This window comes from Amphiprion ocellaris, chromosome 12, assembly GCF_022539595.1.
Source record: "Amphiprion ocellaris isolate individual 3 ecotype Okinawa chromosome 12, ASM2253959v1, whole genome shotgun sequence".
NCBI classification, from domain to species: Eukaryota; Metazoa; Chordata; class Actinopteri; family Pomacentridae; genus Amphiprion; species Amphiprion ocellaris.
Window position 1 is genome coordinate 5,152,803 of NC_072777.1, and position 21,577 is coordinate 5,174,379.

The 21,577-nt window shown below is 39.7% G+C and overlaps 1 protein-coding gene across 3 annotated transcripts in view; it reads right to left on the reverse strand.

Moving 5' to 3' along the window:
* Positions 1-428: 428 nt before the first annotated feature.
* Positions 429-21,577, reverse strand: part of lpgat1 (lysophosphatidylglycerol acyltransferase 1) — a 69,660-nt gene continuing 48,511 nt past the window's right edge. For 2 of the 3 annotated variants that reach the window (XM_023297016.3, XM_023297017.3), the window contains exons 7-8: positions 5,953-6,059; positions 429-3,227 (exon numbers count right to left, since the gene is read on the reverse strand). In XM_023297016.3, the coding sequence (XP_023152784.1) occupies positions 3,076-3,227; positions 5,953-6,059 (259 nt within the window). In that variant the 3' untranslated portion in view covers positions 429-3,075. The remainder of the gene's footprint in view (positions 3,228-5,952; positions 6,060-21,577) is intronic. The other variant, XR_004846310.2, reaches the window with a different exon arrangement.

Here is a 21,577-nt window from a genome sequence, read left to right on the forward strand (position 1 = left end):
ACTAACAAATAGGTTGTATGGTGAAGTCCATTATAATATAATTATGTGTAAATCTTCACTTATTTAATAAAATGCAGGATGGAATTTACAAGTTAGCAAGTACAAAACTAAAGCTAAAAAAAAAGTTAGAAATCCAAAAAGATTCAAAAACTAATTTTAAAATTGGAAAAACTCACATTAAATAATTTGTATGCAGATTTTTTAGCTATATATTAACTTATTGCATCATCCTTATACATATTAATTTTTCCTTTTTTAATGTTTTCAATAATTTACAATTGCAATGTGGTGATTTTAAAGAAGAAATCTGATAAGTGGAAAAAAAACAACCCCCACAGATTTCTCTTGTCAGGTGTATTTTAGTCATACATTACCTCCAGTTACCTTGTTTCATGTAGAGTGCAAAAACAAATTAAAGTGACAAACAGTTAGGATCTTTATGATGTTTTATTCCAGCACAAGTTTTTTGTGTTGTAAAATGGCTGTTTAGCTAGGAATTACAGGAGAAGTACAAAATGGAAAATTACAGACAGTTCTAGTATAATTTAAATCCCTATTGTGTTTATTTCCTAAAACCACATCTAGGAAAACATTATTTCCCTGCCTTCTTTGGAAACATGGTCAAAAAAAAAAAAAGGTGGAAAAAAATATTAAGCTTAATTTCAAGTCACTCTCACAATGGAGGGGAATCTGAAAGGGCCGCGGGATGAAACACATTTACAGTCTGATTAAAAATGTTTTAACCTACCTAGTCAGGTAGCCCTTTTTTTATTTGCATTTCACAGTTTTTTTTTTTTTTACCAACAGAGGGCAGCCAGCACTACGAAAATGCACCTTTTATGCATTAGTTTATGACAATGATAATTACTGCTCCTCTATAATTTTCATAGTTAAAGCAGGCTAAGCAAATTACAGATAACCGACCTCAAAACCACGACACGAGTACATTCGAGAGACAACAGCTGCGCCATTGCAGGGCTCTGCCAGTTTCTCTCGGAAGTGACGATGATTCCCTCCTCGTCGGCCCAGTTTTACCTCGACACCCCGAAACCATCTTCACAGCGAGAAGGGAATGCGAGGAAACAGCATCGTTTTGGGATTGTGGTCAACCAGGACGTCCGGTAAGGCTTGATAGTTTTCTCCACTAAATCCTGATGATTCAAAAAACAAGGTACAAGTTTGAAAGTGGGCCCCGCGTGTCGCCGTGCAGCGTGGACCTACAGTAGCTCATGAAGCACACGTTTAACTTGCTGGTCAAAACAAATACAGGGTAACACTGAGAAATGAAGGGGAAATCTGTTCTCTCTTCTTCTGTTTTTTTTTTTTTTTTTTTTAAACATTCATATTTTAAAATAAAATTCTCTGAAATTGTCACAGACCGAAAACACGCTGCCGTCATTCTCGACAATGAAAACTCTTCCTCAGCTTTATGTACAAGATTGAAAACGAACCATGACATGAGGACAAGAACAGTCCGCGTGACTTAAAATGAATTAAAAATTTGACCACTTGGAGGTGAAACTCTGACGTCACAGAGCAACACGACATGAATCGTATATATCAAAAATGGGAGCGGGGGGGAGAGACAACCACACACACTCACTTAGGCAGGTTATGCTGTAAATTTACAGTAATGACACCTATAGTTCTGTAAGCCAAAATCTCTATTGTAGAATGCTGAACATTAGGGTAGCTTCCTATAAAAATCATGTCTTTTTTTCCCCCCACCCCGACGACACTAAGCATATGGCTTAAATATTTGTAAAACTATGTAGTCCAATGGGGGAATAAGAGTCTCTGCCTTCTCAGTCTGTCGTGTCGAGAGGATCCTCCGGACAGATTCTGCCGTGTAGCTGCACATGGTCGAGTGTGTGCATGTTTGTGTTGGAGAGCAGAGGGTGGAAAAGGGGGTGAAATCCACAAAGAAGAAGTTACTTGTTTGTTTTTTTTTAGGTGATCAAACTGCCAATCTTGCCCTGCGTCGCCACCATGATTTTTTTTCTTTTAAATACGGCACATCTTCTTGTCCTCCTTCCAGGTCTGTCACGAAAAAAAAATTAATAATAACAAAAATAAATCCTCAATCAAGCGCCACATCGCAGCCACCATCCCTTTAGGCTTTCAGCAGGCCGCCAGTGTAAACATGATCCCCCTTTTCTCAGCGAGCTCACAATACTGACTCAACAGACAGGCGGACACTGGGGAAAAAGAAAAAAAAGTCCCGACAACAACAAAACAATAAAGAGACGTCAACAACAAATACAATGGCCGTTGTTGTGAAGATATGCGGGTTAAAGTGGAGGAGAAAAATAAAAGAAAGCAAAACATCGACAGCTACCGTTCAGGAGTATTTCCTGGGGCAGGGAGCAGTTAGGGCAGTATGGATCCTTAGTGCAATGAAGGCCAGAGGAGCGTCCGGCCTCAGCGTTCATACGGCCGCTCGCTCTGGAAGGTGCAGCCGGCCGACGGGGCAGCAGGCTGGAAGAGAGGTCCAGTGGACTTCGACTCTCGCCAGGAAGAAGAACAAGGGCAGACATTATACTTCTAGTCACATGTATTCGCTCACACTCACTCACACACATCCATACTTTATACTCTGTAAAACTACTACGGCTAAAGCCTAGGAGAGGGAGAGAGTCCGGTCCAGAGCATCTTCTGGAGGAGTCCTGAGCCTCGTTTCGTTAACTCCGAATAAAAACTCCTGTACGTGTGAGTGTCTACATGTATGAGGACGTGTAAACATCAAAATGTGAGTCGTGACGAGTGTGAAGAGATTATTCTGCTAGGCCGCTGCAGCGAGTGTGTGGCGTTAGGGTTGTGTGCGAGTTGCCTGTGACCAGTTTCGCTATTGTACGGGTTTCTCTGGAAATCTGTGTGTCGGTGTAGTTTGTCTTCATATGTTTTTTGTTTTTTTGTTAATTTTTTCGTTTCCTATTAAGTCTCTCCAACTGTTGCAAATGTACATTCACCCATCGTAAGGGGAGGGGGGGAGGGGGGGTTAAGTGTGACGCTGGGCCACACACCAACTGATCCTGAGGCTTTTCCAGTGGTCCGATGAAGACCTCGTCAGCGAGCTCAAAATAAACAGCAGTAGAGGTACTGGAGGACGCTGTACCACATGTAGCCGGAGGCGAAAGCCAGCGACTGGATGATGCACAGCCACAAGGGATCGAGGATCATCTGCCGGGAAGCTGCCTCCTTCTGTCCTTCCAGAGGAGGGAATGATTCTGTTAAGAGACGGACAAACACAGACGCATCACAAAGACTTTCTTGGTTTGTTGCTGTAGATCAGGGGTGTCAAACTCATTTTAGTTCAGGGGCCCAATTTGATCCCAAGTGACCAGTAAAATCACAGCATAATTAACGATAAATAAAGAACAACTCCAATTTTCCCCCTTTGTTTTAGTGCAAAAAAGTACATTCTGAAAATGTTCACATTTAAGGAACTATTGTTTTTACAAAACATTATGACCGACCTGTGTGTTTTTTTTTCAAGAAAAAAAAGTGAAATTTCAACAATATTATGCCTCAGTTTATCATTTGTGTATCACAACTTACAGATCAGCATATCTACAAAGACACAAAACATTTAGTCGCAGGTATCTGGAAATGAACAATATAGTATTTTACAACTTGTCAAGATCTAGAAATCACTTTAATTTTACATTCATTTCCACATCTGTGTAGTAATCCTGACACAGCACACAAATTTAATTGAGGACTATGAATTAGAAAGTTCAGTTGTCCCCTGCCTTGGAAATGTATAACATTTATACATAAAAAATGTATAAAAGTCGTGGCAGGGCATCAAACTGAACCAAACTGTCATACTGAAACTGCTGACTCACATTATATTGCACAATGTTCAATGTCTTTAAACATTTTCACTACAAGCATTCAATTTCATCTCTGTAATTTTTACACTTTGCAAAGTCATCGGCAGGCCGGATTGGACCCTCTGGCTGGCTGGTTTTGGCGTGCGGGCCTTATGTTTGACATCCTTATCATAGGTGGTGCCAAACTAGGTTTCAAGTCAGTGTACGAGTGCTTTACACTTGTCATGTTCAACACGTTTACAACAATATCTTTAAAAAATAACTTTCATTTTTTCTCAATTGTATATGAAAACAGCAAAAATATCAACTATAAATTATTTGTGGTTTTATAAACAACAGTGTGTGTGTTTGTTGAAACAGGGTTAAAAACATTTAAAGGTTATACAGCATTATGTGTCTCCTAGCAACAGGTGCCCTCACATGTCAGTCAACTGTTGCCATGGGAAACATGCGAGGGCTTTGTTGGTTCTGGAAGCATTTTTCCCTGTTCTGTGTTTTTCGTTTTACCAGTATCCTCGGTGTTGCTTAACACCCTCTGGGGCGATGTAACGATCACGTCAGCTTGTGTTCTGGCCACCGGCTTCAATTATTTCAGCTTTGCTTCAGAGAAATCCTGTTTTCTCCGTCCTTTTGGCAGCTTTTAAAACTACAATACCCATGAGCCTCTGTTGCCATGGAGAAGAAGCCAGCCAGAGGTATGAGTTTGAGCAACACTTTAGCCGCGTCACCATTCAGAGGCTGCATCCCTTGAAGGCTGCATTTGAAGGCAGATTTAGACAAATACGTCTTTCTTTTCCACGGCTACGAAGGATGCATCAGGTGGATCCTTCGTAGCCCAACAATCTCCCAAGATTCATTGGTGACATTGTGATCAACAGCGATAGGAGTTATAGCAGCAGTTATAGCTGACTAAAACGATGCAGAGGATTATACTTTTAAATGATAAGTATTGTGTTGCAGCTCACTCCAATAGCTAACAATAAAAATGTTAAAAATCTTAAGATTTGTTTTAAATAATCCATTAAGTTACGTTATTTATGTGAGCCGCTGCATTTTGAAACTTTCCAGTTGTACAGTTTCGGTGTTAAAGTTGTATTTCAACGAGATTTTTTTTCTGACCGCCACACAAATGGTTCATACACTTTAAAATAATTATATATTTAATCCTTGTTTAAATTATTATATGGAAAAGAAGCAAAATGGTTACAAAATGCTGCTGGAGCTTTTACTGATAATTCTCCTATTTTCCTTAGTTTAGCTCCACCACGTTATCTGATAACATATTTAAAATACATTATTTTTGATTTCTGCTAAAACTGCATGTATTTTTTGAGCCTTAAATTTTTTTTTTGCTCATCAGAAACACTCAGCCCAGAGAATATGGCGATTTATAATATTTGAAGTTCATATCAGCGTGAACGTTAACAAATTTAAATAAGCTGTGAACACTTTTTGTTTTTCAGACAGTTTAGTTAAAACAGTACAAGCACCTCAAGTATCTAAAAAATATAAAAAAACAAAAAAAAAATCAATTTCAGGATCAATTTCAGTCAAAAAAATAGGTAAAATCAAGTCGTCTTATCCTTCTTGGGATAAAAATTCAAAATAAAATAGTCACTCGTCAGAATAGATTTTTACTGTAATTATCAGGTATTTGTATCTGTATTCTTGTTTCTTTGCTCTGATGTTTCTTTCTAGACATTTCTGTGGTAGTTATAGAGATATGGACACAGGAAAATGGTGCATATCAATGAAAGCAAAGTCCGATTCTGTAGTAAATACATCCCAAAACCCATCAAAATCCATACTGGTTTTTAAGGAAGACATTGTGAACAGAAACTTGAAGCTGCTTTCAAACTTTTGTCCTGCAGTGAAGAGAATTTTCAGCCGATCCAAGCAATAGAAGTTCTCCAGATATAATTCATGAATCATTTCCTATGGGAAAAATGAATGGGACTTTTCCTTTCAGAAGCACAGATACTAAAAATAGCTCCTTCTGCTTTGCATCTGAATGTGTTTACAATCAAACACTGCTTCAACCTCTTTTGGAAAATAGAAAAAAAAATCATCACAGCATTTCAGTTTGACTTTATCAGACCGACACGGCGGCACGGACCTGTCTTGTAGAAGTGGGCCAGCAGCTCTTCTTTCTCCACAAACCTCTGATACAGCCAGTCAGTCAGGGCCTCGGCCTCCACAGGAACCTCTTTTATTGGGTACATCCTGAAAAAGAAGACAGAGACGGGCAGACAGGGAGAGAGATGAAACACAAAAAAGGATTACTGAAGTCTCACTCAGCTAAAATGAAAAAAACAGAAAAACGTCTGCATTGATCTGTCGTGGAAGCTGCAGTCCAAACCCAGGGAGTCGGCTGTGGTCCCCGAGCGGAGCAGTCTATTTCAAACCAGAGTCTATTACAGCGGTCTGTGTTTGCCGTAGCTTCAGCTTGTTCCGGGTATTCATTAGCTGGCAGACTCATCAGAGCGTCACAGGGAGACAGAAGTGCTGAGGGGAGTTCTGACGGCAGACAGACGAGCTCCACAAATGTCTCGTTTGGAAGCGAGTGGGAGGAAAAAGTGAAACCGCACGATTTAAATCGGTTTTAGCCATCAAGAAAGTGGGAAGCAGCGCTATTGGATCATTTTGTCATCAGACTTTGACTCACAATTAATCCGCTATGCTAGGAACTAGTTGGGCTGGCGATAATTTATGTCTATTATCAATCAAACCATCTATTACAGCGGGTCCTCGGTTTATGACGCCCTCGACCTACGGCGTTTCGTCACTACATCAGAACTGGTTACATGAAACTAGTTAGTGAGCGGAGCAGACGAACACATCGTCACGCTGCGCTGTAAGACGGTTTTGCTTACATTCACCAGTTGTACACCACCTTGGATTGTGCTACATTCGCTAACTTTTTGCCCTTCATTATGGCTCCCAAGTGAAAGTCAGACTCACTCAGTGCTTCAAAGAAAAGGAAAGCCATCTCCATGGAAGTGAAATTAGATATAATAAAACACTCAAGTTGTGAAAACAGTGCAACATATTCTGTTATCTTCTTGTAAAATGACTCACACATGCATGAAAGTCATTGGTATTCATGATTTTTCTGAAGAATGGATCGATATCGTGATGCACGATACATTTTTGCGGGAGTTCCAACTTAAGGCAAAAATCAACTTACATCGATCCGTAGGAAGGGAACTCTGCCGTAAGATGAGGACTCCCTGTATTAGGGTTTTGGGGTTTTTTTGGTGAATTTTGTTTTATATCAATATAAACCAGGGGTGTTAAACTCATTTTAGTTCAGAGGCCACATTCAGCCCAATTTGATCTCAAGTGATTAGTAAAATCACAGCATAATTAACTATAAATAAACAACAACTCCAAATTTTTCCCTTTGTTTTAGTGCAAAAAAGTACATTCTGAAAATGCTCACATTTACTGAGTCATATTTTTTAAGAGAACATAAGATTTACTGTCATTAAACAAAGTGTACAGTGAAATTCTGGATGACTTTCTCCCTTGTAAACATACAAGATAAATAATCTAAAAAAGAAAATGACAATAAAAAATGACTAAATAGTGGAGTAAAAGATGAAAATAGAAATCTATATATCAAAAACTGTGCAAGGGGCAGCATATATCTCAAGAACAGAGCAATGCAAAAGTGATACAGTGGCAAACACTATGAAATTTCCTAAGAAAAATGATTTTAAAAAAGTTCACTTTCAACATCAATTTGTCATTTTTGTACTTTGGTATTAAACTATTGGTCGACAACACTAGACATCTGATAATAGAGCTGCAATGATTAATTAATGGATGGATTAGTTGTCAGTTAGTAAACTATTTGCTAATTGATTAATCAGTTTGGGTAATTAATTACTTAATAGAGAAAAAAGACACAATTCTCTGTTTCCACGTTGTTAAATATGAATATTTTCTTGTTTCTTTATTCCTATGTGACTGTAAACTGAGTATCTTTGGATTAAGGACAAAATTTTTTTCATTTTTTTTGACATTTTACAGATGAAACACAATCAATTAATCGAGGAAATAAATTGGCAGAATATTCAAAAATAAAAATAGTTGTTTGTTGTAGCCCCTTATTGGTCAAATGATGGAGGAAAAAATGCAATGATTATTTATTTTGTTTTGGCATTTGATTAGAACAACAGTTACTCGGTGAAATGTGAATTGATCTGCAGATAAATCAGTAATTAATTCAGGTATAGCTAAATAACACAACTAAGGCATGGACTTGTATTGAAGCAGGTCTGAATCCTGCTGCATTCTCAAAAACAACACTCCAAAATCCCTTAAAATAAAACCACTTCCCATCATAGAAGTTTTAAATACTGAACTGGTTGTCATAGTTATTGCCGATTATTCTGGTATGACTAACATTTAGCTGTCAATCGTCTGATTCGCTTCCTCGATTATCCACTTCTAGACGTTTTTTTTTTGCAAAAAACAAACGAGAAATGACTTCTTAAATGCAACGCGGAGACCGAATCAGCGGCTGACACTGCAAAAACAGTAGGCGGCTGATGAAAAAGGGTCACTTTTACAAGGCAGGATGACAGCGCTGATGAAATCTTGTCTGTAGCCAGAAGGGGTCTCTAGTAGGCTGCACTCCCACACTGGCAGCTCCTGGTCACCTTCAAATAGAGGTTACAGTCTCCTCCCTCAGACGAGCATTTCCTCTGCACTCAACATTTGCTCAGTATTCCTAATCGGATAATAATGATCACAGCCAAAGCTTCTGCAGGAGGGAAGTAATACAGCATGGATCGCTGGAGTGATCGATATATTGTATATTAAAAAGCAATCTGCTGTCAGGAGGACGTCTGTCTTTTATGTACAGTCTGAGACGACAGGCTTGATTCTCACGGTCTGCTGCAGGCATCATGACGATCATCTGTGCTTACAGTGACAGCAGCTACCCCCCGACAATAAAAACATCAATATTACAAAAACAGGAAATAATGAGAAGCGGGACTAATGTGTTAATTTATGACAACAAGGCATTTTTGTTCCAATTCTTAGTAGTCAAACTGGACAAATTCTATAGCAAATGAATCTAATGCAGTGATCATTTCTTCAGCAAAACGAGCCAAACAATATTTGATTTCAGCCGCTCAAATATGAAGTATTTTTTGGTCACTAACGAGAGTAACTCAGTGGTTATAGTCGGCCAAGACGTTTGCCTCAAATCAAGGGTTTGGAAGCAGCGTGGTCTAAACCACTTTCTGTAGTTTTTGAGAAAAACGGCTTCAAAGTTTTGCATTTTCCAGAATGGTCTGACATTCGAAGCGTCACTGTAACACTATAATTGGGTTGCGGGTTAGACCACTTTGCCACTAAAATATTACAGAAATTGTGGGTTTGAGCACTCTCTCTTCTAACCCCTTAAATTTATCCACAAACTCAGAAATCATTGAATCAAAAAAAACAACAACATGCGATTAATTGATAAAATAATTGTCAGTGGAGTCCTAATTTCAATAAAAGCTTAAACACAATGCTCTAAATTAAATAAAAAATGTAATATAAATGAATCACAATGAGCCTTCATAGATTTCAAAACATTTCGATTATGCTGAGTATAGTTGAAGCCTTTTCTTCTTCTCGCTGACTCCTTATTCTGAGAATGGTTGGTCGGAAAAGTTCTTAGTAAAAGACTGACTGACAGAAAGACGGACATTGATTGCAGGAAAGGCTTTGAATCGAAGAAGTCAGGAAAAGGCTGGGTCTTCTCATTCCACAGATCAGAAGGGCAGGAGCCGGTGATTCAGCACACGCACCTGTCGATTCAGTTCCAATATTTTAGGTGCAAAACTATGGACACTTCTGCTCATTATCCAGCAGTTCACTGTCCGGGTGTTACTCTGTGGCAAGTCTGAACGAGGCCCCGTCTAAGTAGAGCAACTTTCATGTCCCTGGAAGCTCAGAATTAAATTTAAGGTGAAGTAGACAAAAATCTACCACTTTTGGCTGTTAGAGGATCTCATAAAGCTGAAGTTTTGAACATAAAAAGGCTTTTTTGACCAACAGTAACACAACACCGGGCTACAAAGTTGAGCTAAGCTGCTGTGGCCACCTGATAGGGTGATTAGAGGCAGAGGCAAGATGTGCTGTGAAGCTTCTCCTCCTCTGTTCGCAGGTATCAGGTGTCTTTCCTGTTACATGCACATGAGATTCAAGATTCAGAGACCCTTATTTTTTCTCAAACACAATTTTACACAGTATAAGGTGCAGTGAAATGTATTGAGCACCTGTTCCAGAGCGAAACAAGAATAAGAATAAAAACACACAATAAATAAATATATATAAAGAAATAAGCAAAATAAATCAAAGTGTTAATAAACGACCAGGACATGACATGTTGAAGGCCATGCAAATAGTTAAATAACAATAAAAAAAAAAGTTGTAAGAGCTGGAGCAGGTATGACGGACCCAGAACTATAATCAATAAATTAGAAGGAGATTTTAAATTTGATGGGACACTTCTGTTTTAAAAGGCACAGCTTTTCTAGTGTTTACGGCATTTAGCAGATCAGAGGTTGAACTATGAAGGCAGTTTGACATAGACTTTCTTTGTGAGTCGACAAAAACTAAAACCTCAGTCAGAGTTAACAGGTATGAAGGTGGTTTTCAACTTTCATTCTTAACTCACACTTTCTGCTTCAAACTTGTCACACAAACAGGAGCATTTAACGATCATTTGAAACGTTTTCCGCAAAAAATGAACCAATGGCGTTCAGCTGCTTCAGTCAACAGGCTGTTTTAATGGAGAATAATGAGGAATATAAAAATTTATGATGGCAAAAAGCTGCAACTAGAAACTATGTAAGACAGGAATGCTGGTAGAAAACTGGTAAATGTGTGTTAATATATTTTAACAATCAATGCAGCCGATTATTTCTAACAGACAGCTGCACAATAAAACTATCAAAATTCATATATTCAAACATGATATTGTATTGAAGTGCATGTAGGTCTGACACTGTCTCATAATAAAGGAAATCACTTTAATTTGTGGCCAAATCAAAATGAAACTAATGTTACTGATTGAATATTCTCTGTAATAAATACTAATAAACTGATCAGTTTTCTTATTTGTGTTCTATCAGCTGCTGTAGCAGCAGTTTAAACAGACCAAACATAAAAACACGTTTATGGGATTTCTGCATCACCAACTAAATACATGTGGGGTTCCCATGACTTTGAGTTTTAGATGAATACTCCTGTACTATACTATATATGAACAATACCTCTGTACTATACTACATCTGTACAATACCCCTGTACTATACTGTATATGAACAATACCTCTGTACTATACTATAAATGAACAATACCTCTGTACTATACTACATCTGTACAATACCCCTGTACTATACTGTATATACTATATACTTTGTCTGCACATGTAGCTCAATTAAAAGTCTATTTTTGTGAGGCAAATTGAGCGACAGTAGTGTCATTAAATACAAGCGAACGAATGATTAAACCTATGCTCTAATGTAACACGTGTGAGAACACCTGCTCTACTACACGATGCCTTCCAAGGGCCCTCTTTGTGCCAACATGTAAACCGATAGCGCTGTAAGAGGAAAACTAAAGCCGACTCGGGCCACTTATCGGATGCATCGAGCATTTAGGGTCTTCTGCCACGGCGCTTTCCTGCAGCTGAAATATTCATGCACAAAATCAGGATCTCTTTTGGCGTTCAGAGCAGCTGCACAAGCCGCTGAGAACAGCTGAGGTTGAAGGAGGAGCCGCTGACTTGGGTCCAGAGAAACAACAACGATATGCTTAGATTCTTCCCCGTATCAGCTGATTACGCTGCTTTATCAGCAAGGTTTGTTTTGAGAACAGCGTCTGTAGCCACATGTGCAGAAGTGGAGTCAGATCAGCCACTTAGCACCAAAATCAACCAAGAAGTGGGAAGGTCGCTGGGTTCATATCTTGCCCTGAGAACACCCGGTTCGACATTTTAGGACACTTTAGGTAAGAAGTACTAAGAATAATTTATAATGCTGCAACAACAATTACTTTCGCAGTTTAAAAATCTGTTATTCCAGCTTTTCTAACTTTTAGTAATGGGGAGGGAATGGAACATGGAATAACGGCTGCGTTTCTATGAGTGATTAAAAGTCCAGCAGCTTTTATCTCTAAACCTGGCGTTGCTTGGCTGTTTCTGAAATCCATTAAAGCTAATTGACCTAAAACTGAGTGCAAGATCTCCTTAAGATGTAAATTTATCCAACAAAAACCCAGACAGATTTTAACTATACTATTAGTAGCTTGAAAGTACACAAAAAGTGTGCAAAAGACTGTAAGGTGTTGTTATGAAGCTGTCTTAAATCGTAGCAACATCAATTACTAACCTAAAAAACAAAACAAAACTACAGCGATAATAATTTGCTGCCTTAAACGTTATGAAAACTAGACAAAGACACATGTTGGCTCCCCATGTGCATGGCAAAATGAAGTGCACACTGAAAAAGAACAGTTTGCAAAAAGAAGTGCAACGTGGAAATATTTCAGCTATGAAAAGAAAACTTGCAGAGACGACATTAAGTACAGGTTTTTCAGTTAAAGCAACTGCTATTTTAAATTTGCCCAATGCACTGTTCCAACTTATCTGTATTTATTATGTATACATTTAATATATTTATAAGTCAGGGGGACAACTTAATCTTTTCCTTAATAGTTCCCACTTCAGCACTGGTGTCACTGGATAACTACACAGATGTGGAAATAAAAGTAAATTTAAAATATTTTCTAGATCTTGACAAGTTTTTTTCATCATAAAGTAAAACACCATATTATTCAGTTAATGTTTTGTGCCTTTTGTAGATACTCTGATCTGTAAATAATAAACTGAGGCATCATGTTGTTGAAATTTCACTTATTTTTCTTGAGAAATGTCAGTTTGTTCATAATGTTTTGCAAGAAGACCGTTCATTAACTGTGAACCTTTTCAGGATTGTACTTTTTTGCACTAAAATAAAGGGAAAAAGTTGGAATTGTTGTTATTTATAGGTTATTATTCTTTGATTTTACTAGTTATTTTGCTCAGAAACTACAGAAAGTGGGTTAGACCACTCTGCTTGCAAACCCTTATTGTCCAAGAGGCTTCAAAAAGGATCCAAAATAATTCAAAATGCGTCCAAAATGACTTGAAAATGATGCAGAATTACAGATGTATTTCCAGAAATGATCTAAAATGCCTATAGGATGACATGAAAATAGTCTAAAATGACTGGAAAATTATCCAAAATCAGCCAGAATTTCTCTTAAATGATTAAAAGTGATGCAGAATGACTGAAACTTTGCAGAATGATGCAGATTTTGTCCAAAATGACTCAAAATTTGTCTAAAATGACTCAAATGATCCAAAATTGGAGTAAAACTGTCCAGCATCACACAAAAGTTATCACAGATGACAAAAATCTTTCCAAATCGACTTCGAAATGTACAAAATGACTCAAAATGGTCAAAAATTACTTAAGACAGACACATTTAACATCCCAATATCAGTTTATCCATAGATGCTACAAAAAAGTACAGGCTGTGACCTCTGAAAGACCTTAAAATGTAGGTGAGAAGTTATTTGTCAGCATGTGTCGCCGCCTTGGAGAGGAGGTACATAAGCCAGGACTCTATTGGCTGCTGACGTGCAACAGGTCGTGCTACAGTTCAGGCTGCGGCCACCATCGGTGGTCTTGTTTTCCCTCACAGACTCTGATCGGCGTTCGAGCCTCGCGGTCTGCAACAATGCTCTGCTGTGGTTTAGTTTGCGCTGGTGTGAGAAATGAAACGCTGCTCTACTGTGTCAATATTGTGCTGAGTGAGAAGCAGAGTTTCAGCAGCATGTGTCACAGCGTACAATAGTGGTGGTGGTGGTGAGGAACTGGTGGTGGTGTGCTGGCCCGGGGCCACGGCTGCGCTCTCATTTCCACCCTAACCCACTTGGCACCGGGCTGCTTGTTAACCTGACACCCTGGTGAACAGACAGACAGCTGGGGGAGAGCTGCACTTTCTCCTGTCAATAACCTTCAGGCTTTTACCACACGTCGATCTGCGCGAACACGCAATGTACGTCTTCCCTTACAAATGACGCATCGACTTCTGTGGACAGTACATGAATAGATGAAGAAATATGTACTTCTCAGGATTGTTGGGCGATGCATTTACTCATTGAAAAAAAATCCACACAAATTAGGCTAATAAACAGAGTAAATAAGAAGCTTTACGTCAATTTATATTTACTGCCACGTTTGAGCCGTTTAGCTTCTGTGCGGCTCTTATTCTTGAGATATTGTTTCCACTCTGAACTGGTCTAAGGAAGCTAATTAAATTTGTACCACGGCTGTAGAAGTCTGTCCACTCAACAAGCCTCTTTGGAGGGAAGCCAGTCATTGTTTGGGGACTCTACAAGGCCCTAAATCTCTGGCTGTGAAATCTTGAGAAACAAAGAAGTGCCCTGGGAGACTTGCTCTCTGGCACGACGTTGTAAAAGGTGAATATTGAGATTAGTGGCCAGTGTGGCTGTGGGACTAAAGAAAAGTCTCCTGTCCTGCTCACTGTCTCTTTCTAGTTGAGATAAGGGTCCTGAGTGCAACGAAGCTCCAAACTGCTGCCTTTGAGTTCTGCTTATCAATCCTCCTATGGGTCAGTTGTATGGGACGACAATCAAACACTGTAAATTCACACATACATCTTTGTTATATTTGTGCTGTGCTGCATCAACAGTCACGTGACTTCCCAGAGGTCGATGGAGATCCCTGAGCAAACCACACACTCTAAGCGACTCTTAAGGGCCCTCCCTTGCAGAATGCCAAGAAGCCCTTATCTGCAATCGCAGAGAAGTTGAGGGACGGCAGGAGTCCGCTCGTTAATTGCTCCATTTGGTCTTTAATCTGCTTCCTCTCTGTCTCGAGGCTGCCTGTGTTCCAGGAAATGGTGTGGTGTGGAACGACAGAAACCAACAATGACAGAGAGGGCCGGACCAGGGGGAGGAAAGTTGAGAAAAATCCCAACATGCCACTATGGAAGTCTACTTTATATTCGTGTATTTACAAAACTTTTTTAAAAGATTTGAAAAAGGGCAATTTAAGGGCTTTTAATGTAGCTTCTTCTGACCATTAATTTTGTAATGATATCGTTGCGTTAGAGATTGCTACTAAAACAGAGCTCTACACAGTGTTGCCACCTCCTCAGTAAGGAAAGTTGCTATTGGCTTTCCTAAAAGTCGCTAAATAACGCCATTGAATAAAAGCTATTTTTCAACCGTACTGACTTTATTTGATTTGACGGTCAGTTACATTGATTACATACAGATCCTAATCAAACTACTAGGTTACATCACCATATATCACACTAATTCAAGTTAGACTTTATGATGTTCTGGACCTTTGCTTTAACCCATTTTCTCTGACTGGACCTCTTTGAGTTTTAGTTGAATACCCCTGGTTTAGACGGAGGCATGAAGAGCTAGTTCGCTAGCTAGATGTTTAGCTTATGTCACACAGAGGCAGACACACAGTGGACGAGGTGAGGATGTGACTGAGGCTGAGAGTCAAAAGCAGTGATTGATTTGTGTGTGACAGTGAAGAAACATTTACATCCCGCTCTGTAAGCCAGGACGTGATCAGCAGCGGCTTTGCGTGATTCATTTGTCGTCTGGACGCGGAGTGGTGTGGATCTCTTCCATAGACGGTATAAAATGTAATATATATAATTACATATTGTACAGTCTACAGTCTACTCTAATCTGACTGCAGCTGGGACTGCTGCGAGGTTACTGGGACCATCTGTGAGCGCTTTGGGACGGGGACGGCTGCTCGTTGAGGACAGCAACTGCAGAACGATACGTACTTTCATGTCAGTCTCCCAAAACACCAGAAAAACTTGCTAGATTTGTTGCTAGCAACAAATTAAAAAAAAAAAGTTGACAGGAGGATTTGGAAAGTCGCCAGACTCAGTGAGAAAGTTGCCAAGTTGAAGATGCCGGTTCAGTAAACTTACAGGTGACAGTCACCAGAATTTGATTTCCCCATCAAAACTGCCTCATGTGTAAGTAGTTTACGCCTTTTGGAATCAAACACAGGTATGTGTTATTTTTTTCCTCGTCTAGACAAACTGAAGCAATAAAATCTGACCCGAATGCACGGCAATTTCTAGCACGTATTCGTCCCCTCTTTGATCTTTGTGTCTACGTGGCAGGAGCAAAGTTTCACCTCGGCACAGCGACCATATGCCTCTGACAGGGTGTTTCTGTTGTCAGTGTAGAGCAGCGACAGTATAGAAGTGAATAACAGCCGAGAAGAGGAGCGTCGACCTGTTATCAGTGCAGAAGTCCGGGGCAGGGGGCAATAAAACCACCCTGCCACAGGTATGTTGGAGCTATGTGGCCTGAACTGACTGATGTCAGAACATCCTGCTGCTTATTAGGGTTCATGGTCGAGGTCATTTAAAGCGGACGCTCCACCCAAAGACAAACAGCAGGAACATTTGCTCAAGTAATGTACTTTACCCTCCGAACCCTGTTCTCTACTCCTGCCACTGTTCTTTACTCAATGTATTCTCATTGCTCACACGGCCATTACCAGAAGTAGAAAAAAGGCTTTTTTGCAGTTGTTAAAGAAGCAACAAATCAGAAAAGAATAAATAAAAATTTAATTTATTCGATCATTAGTTTCGCAAACAAAAAGTGGCTCAGCAAACCCCAGATATTTTACATTACTGATTTCTTTCTATGCCTGTCTGTGGTCTGCTCTATGTAAACATCACATGCAGTTCAGCTGGAAAATCCCTGCATTTTTGTCATGAGTCACCAATGGCTTCACGCATGTGCCAAGGAGCGCAGAGTGTCTTGATTTTTGCAGAATCTGGTTAATGCAAACAGATTATTTTTGGCCAGTTTTTAAATGAGACACGTAGAATAAATGAATTCAGATGAAATTTTATGAGATCTGGTTAAAATTCACACACAAAATTCAGACATAATTAGTTGAAAGACTGCTGGAAAGTGTGGCCACTCTTATTTTCATAGTTTCTGGCTCTGGTACATGTTGTAATTTCAGTGATTATTTTTCACTACATACCTGTCAAACCCACTGGTAGGTTTTGTGATTAAAGGCGTTTTTACATTATACTATTTTATCTTTCTACTCCACTACATTTTAGATGTAAATATTGTCCTTTTAAATCCACAGCATCAGCACTTCTGTCTTTTATTTGGCATATAATGAGCCTCAAAAACATGTGTGCATTGGTCTTGGAAAAAAAAATCTTCAATTATTCGATAGGAGGCACTGCAAAGTCTTGGAGGTGATCTCGGTTTATGATGGCATCAGGATATAATAAAGAAAAATAATCAGTAAGAAGGTGCATGGTCCAGCCTGCAGGAGAACAGTTCAAAAGGCTGCATGGACTGTGGGTGCCTGGCAGCACTAGGGAGTAGTGGCTGGTTTATTACTGACTGGTCAACAGTGCATTCTTAATTACAGGGAGCTACTGGCCTATCCCTCCCCAAAATAATCAATCTGCTGACCCCTCCCCAAACAAGTGACCTGACGAACAACAGTGTTTATAACTGGCATACCAGATGAGCCGAGATAACACTGTGTGACAGCATGAAACAGCCAGAGTACTGCACGATTACCAGAACGTCATTAAAGCGCACAAGGACGTTAACACACTAAAAGACACTAATGTCTCTAATCTAGCAAACGGTAAAAAAACATGACTCGGCCAAATCAGCAAGAACAAATGTCACAGATATGTGCAGCGCTCAGCTTTTGCACAGCATATCATGGTGCTAAAATAGAGCAACAAACTACAGAAACACCTGTGAGTCAGGTGCACTGTAGTCCACAGCATCTAGACCAGCAGAGAGGAGGAATCAGCCACAGCAACTCAGAGCAGATGGACACCGACCTGCAATGTTATGCAGAACAGACGACAGGCCAAAAGTTTGGAAGCAAGATAAAATTTGTCAGATTACAGTTTCATTGGTATACTTTACAACAAAATAAGCCTGATTATTATATAAAGAGTCACTCATCAGAATAGATTTTTACTATCATTATCAGGTATTTGTATCTGTACTCTTGTTTCTTTATTCAGCTGTATCTTTGTAGACATTTCTGTCATAGTTATAGAGATATAGACACAGCTGAGATGTAATGGGATTTTTGTACGCAAACTCTCAAAAGCCAAAGACCTAAAGCGAATAATGCAAACTATGATTTGTTTTTTTTTAAAGTTTTGCACCAAAGTTGTGACTCTTGTAAATCTTCTCAACTCTAAAACTAAGCCCTTCTTTTCTTTTGTTAACATTTATTCAGCAATTGTCTGGTAACATCAATGTATACCTAAAGGAAATGGAGGAAAATGTTGCATATCAATGAAAGAAAAGTCTGATCACGCAATGAATACATCCCAAAATCCACAGAATTCATACTGTTTTTTGTCATTTTTACCTTTTTAAGAAAGACATTGAAGCTTGAAGTTGCTTCCAAACTTTTGGCCTGTAGCGTATGTACGGGAAAAAGCAAATCTACATCCATATATACTCCTGATAAACCTTACGCCCACCAATGATAATGTTTACTTGCACTCGACAAAATTATGGTTTCACGCTGGAACCCTGCTCGGCATGAAAGTGAGGCCCTTAAAGTATTATTTTCATATAAAAAACTAAAATCTGCACCACTCCAACACTTCTTCTTTCTTGATGTTGAGTCACATAACTCAACTCTGCTGATGCCGAGTACCGATTAAATACCATCACACTCCTTTATCCAGATATACAAGTTGCACTACACAGCATGACACCAGAAATGACCTGGAGATAATGAAACAATGTAACTGGCAGAGGAAGCCTTGACTTTTTATACCGACACAGACAAGAGACGCTGCATTTACTATGTATGTGTTTTATCAAACGGATACCTGGTGTGCTTATTAATGCTATTATTGGGCCTGATACTAATTCAGTGTATTGGATCCGTGCGTCCCTACAGAGTAGCAAGAATATTTCAAAATGTTTTCAATGCAGCTTTTCAGAGAAATATCTTTTTGCAGATTAAACAGTCAAACAACGAATTCAAAAGTTCAAATCAGCCTCATCTCAACAGACTGCGTATACTAGCTCGGCTAAAGATGTTTTATTCAGATTCAGAAAACTTTATTTGTCCCCAGGGGGCAATTAAAAAGACACGTAGAGCAGGCAGTGCAACAATGACATAATAAAGAAATAGAGATAAACATATATACAACTTTATTTTATTGCTTCATTTGTTGTATTACATTCATGCGTTCAAGAGTATTATTCCTCTTTGTTTTGTGTTAGCTCGTCATCTGTTGTACTGTCTATTTTGATTCATATTTTTGTGTGCATTAGTCCCAAATTGTCTGATTAGCTTGTCAGTCAACAAAGCTGAATCCTGCCTTTTGGCATAATGAGCACTTCTACTTTTGTTACTTCAAGTACATTTAGCTGATATAAATGCAGGTCTTTTACTAGGAAATGAGTACTTTTACATTAAAGGTACTTTTACTGAATTATCTAAATCTCTGCTGATGAGCTCTGGAGGAGGGTTCTCCATCAAAAGAAGGGAATATGGGTGGGGGATGACGCCTATGATGGGTTTCTGCGGGGAACACACAAACAAAAAAAGAAGAAGAAAAAAAGCTTCTGCTCATTCATTTATCCTGTCTCTAATCGCCGAAACGGTCATTACAATCGTGAGTAGGACAAGAGAGATATTGATCCAAGGTGAAATGTTGGGAACCTCAATTAGCGAAAAATGAGTCAAGGAACAGGTAGGAAATGTAGTGTTTGATTTAAATCTCATTGAGTACAAATGTTTTTGAGCAGAGTGCTGTGAGAGGGGAAAAAAAAAGCTGCCTCACATCTTAACAAAGCAGTACATACGACCGCAAGCTCAACAATTCTGCGTGTACGGCCAAGAGAAAGCCAGGTGTGCAGCTCAAAAGCATCCATGTGATGACCAGGCAGACTCCATAAATCATGTCACCTCTCAGATATTTTCCAACAGCCGCTTTCAGAAACACACGCAGCAGCAAAATAATAATAAAAAAAAAAAAAAAAATAGAGGAGAAGGTGCATTTAAAAGAAAAGGATTTCAACGTATTTAACACCCACTACTGCCCTCACTCGGCCTCTGTACACCCACCTAGCTCTCCCATCTGCCATTCACAGAGGGCTTATGATGCTGCAATCTGGGAGGCTGAGATTATATGGGGAGAGGGCAAGAGACACAGCGAGGGAGGGGGGAGGACTGGAGGAGGAAGGTGGAAGGATTTAAAAAAGTGCAGAGTGCTCAGCGTGGATTCATCTAGAATATTACTCAATACTCAGCTGCCTGTTGTGAAGCCGAGGCTCAGGCACAGTCGTAATCTATACAGCCTCATGAAACGATAACGCGGCACGAGGATGGCGGCCTGCTATTAAGGTCAGCGTACACAGAGCCGCCCGGTGTGGCGCCCTGATGCACCGACGCAACTTGAACACACCACGACATGTAGATGAAAAAACTAGTCAACAGTCTGTAGTAATCATCCAAAGAGACGCACACACATAAAACAGTTTTTATGCTTTTGGTCAGGTTTTCTTTTTGTAGGAGCACAAAAAGGTTAACACCACAGTAATGGGTGAAATCCATCTATTTTTTTTTTTTTTAACTAAGCATTAAACCAGTCAGCTCTCTCACTGACCGACTGCCTCCGCCTATAGATTCAACATGCTGAATCACCGATAGGGTCCATCGGCTTGGTGATGTTCGAGGATTGACTTTTCAGCATGTTTTCTAAATAGCACAACAACTTCATGAGTATAGTCTAAGAAGTTCTAGAGGCATCTTTTAGCATTTTAGCTTCATTGAAAGAAGGAACTCTGGAAAAGACACAGGAGCCACATCGCGGGTGCTGAGAACTTATAATACCTGACCTCGACTGTATTTGTTTTACGCTCTTCTGTGGCACCAAACACACCCTCGGACATTAAAAATACCATGACCTTAAACATCAATAATGTCTTTTTAATGATGGATTAGTTTTAGGTTATTCAAACCATGTCTACTTTTCTTCAGCAGGGAACTACGTTTTCAGAGCAAAGCGTACAGCACCGTGTATTTTCTTTAAAGTGCAGTGTACTTTACTATAACTCTTCAAAATGACAAGATATTTAATAAATTTTTATTATTTATGGGAACGCTGGTGAACTAACGCTGCACTCGCTGTAGGAACTGTCCTTAACTGATGCAGCGGAAATACAGCTGTAGGGCGGCACACTTGTCTAGCCACCTCTCCCATCTGCATCACCAGAGTGCATCGCGTTGCTCACTCCCCCACAGTGTTCCCTTGATCAGCAGGCAGATTAATCCTCTTGTTGACTCTGCACCTGGACCGGCATGGGTCTAACTTCTCTATGATCAGCACTGTCTACACGGCTGGAACTGAGCGTGCACGCTTGTAACAGGACCAGCTGTGGCCGGGTGCCTCCCCATCCATCCCCAGGCTGCAGAGCTGCTGACCAAGCGAGGGAGGCCGATTGTATCGATGGCTGATTAGAGAGTCCCGGAGGTGGGCTGGGACTGGAGCATCTTCTGCTCGTCTAATTACAGACTTAATGAGTCCTTAGCTTTAGTCCAAGTAGGCAGAGAAGCCTCCAGAGAGGAGGCGGCAAGCCA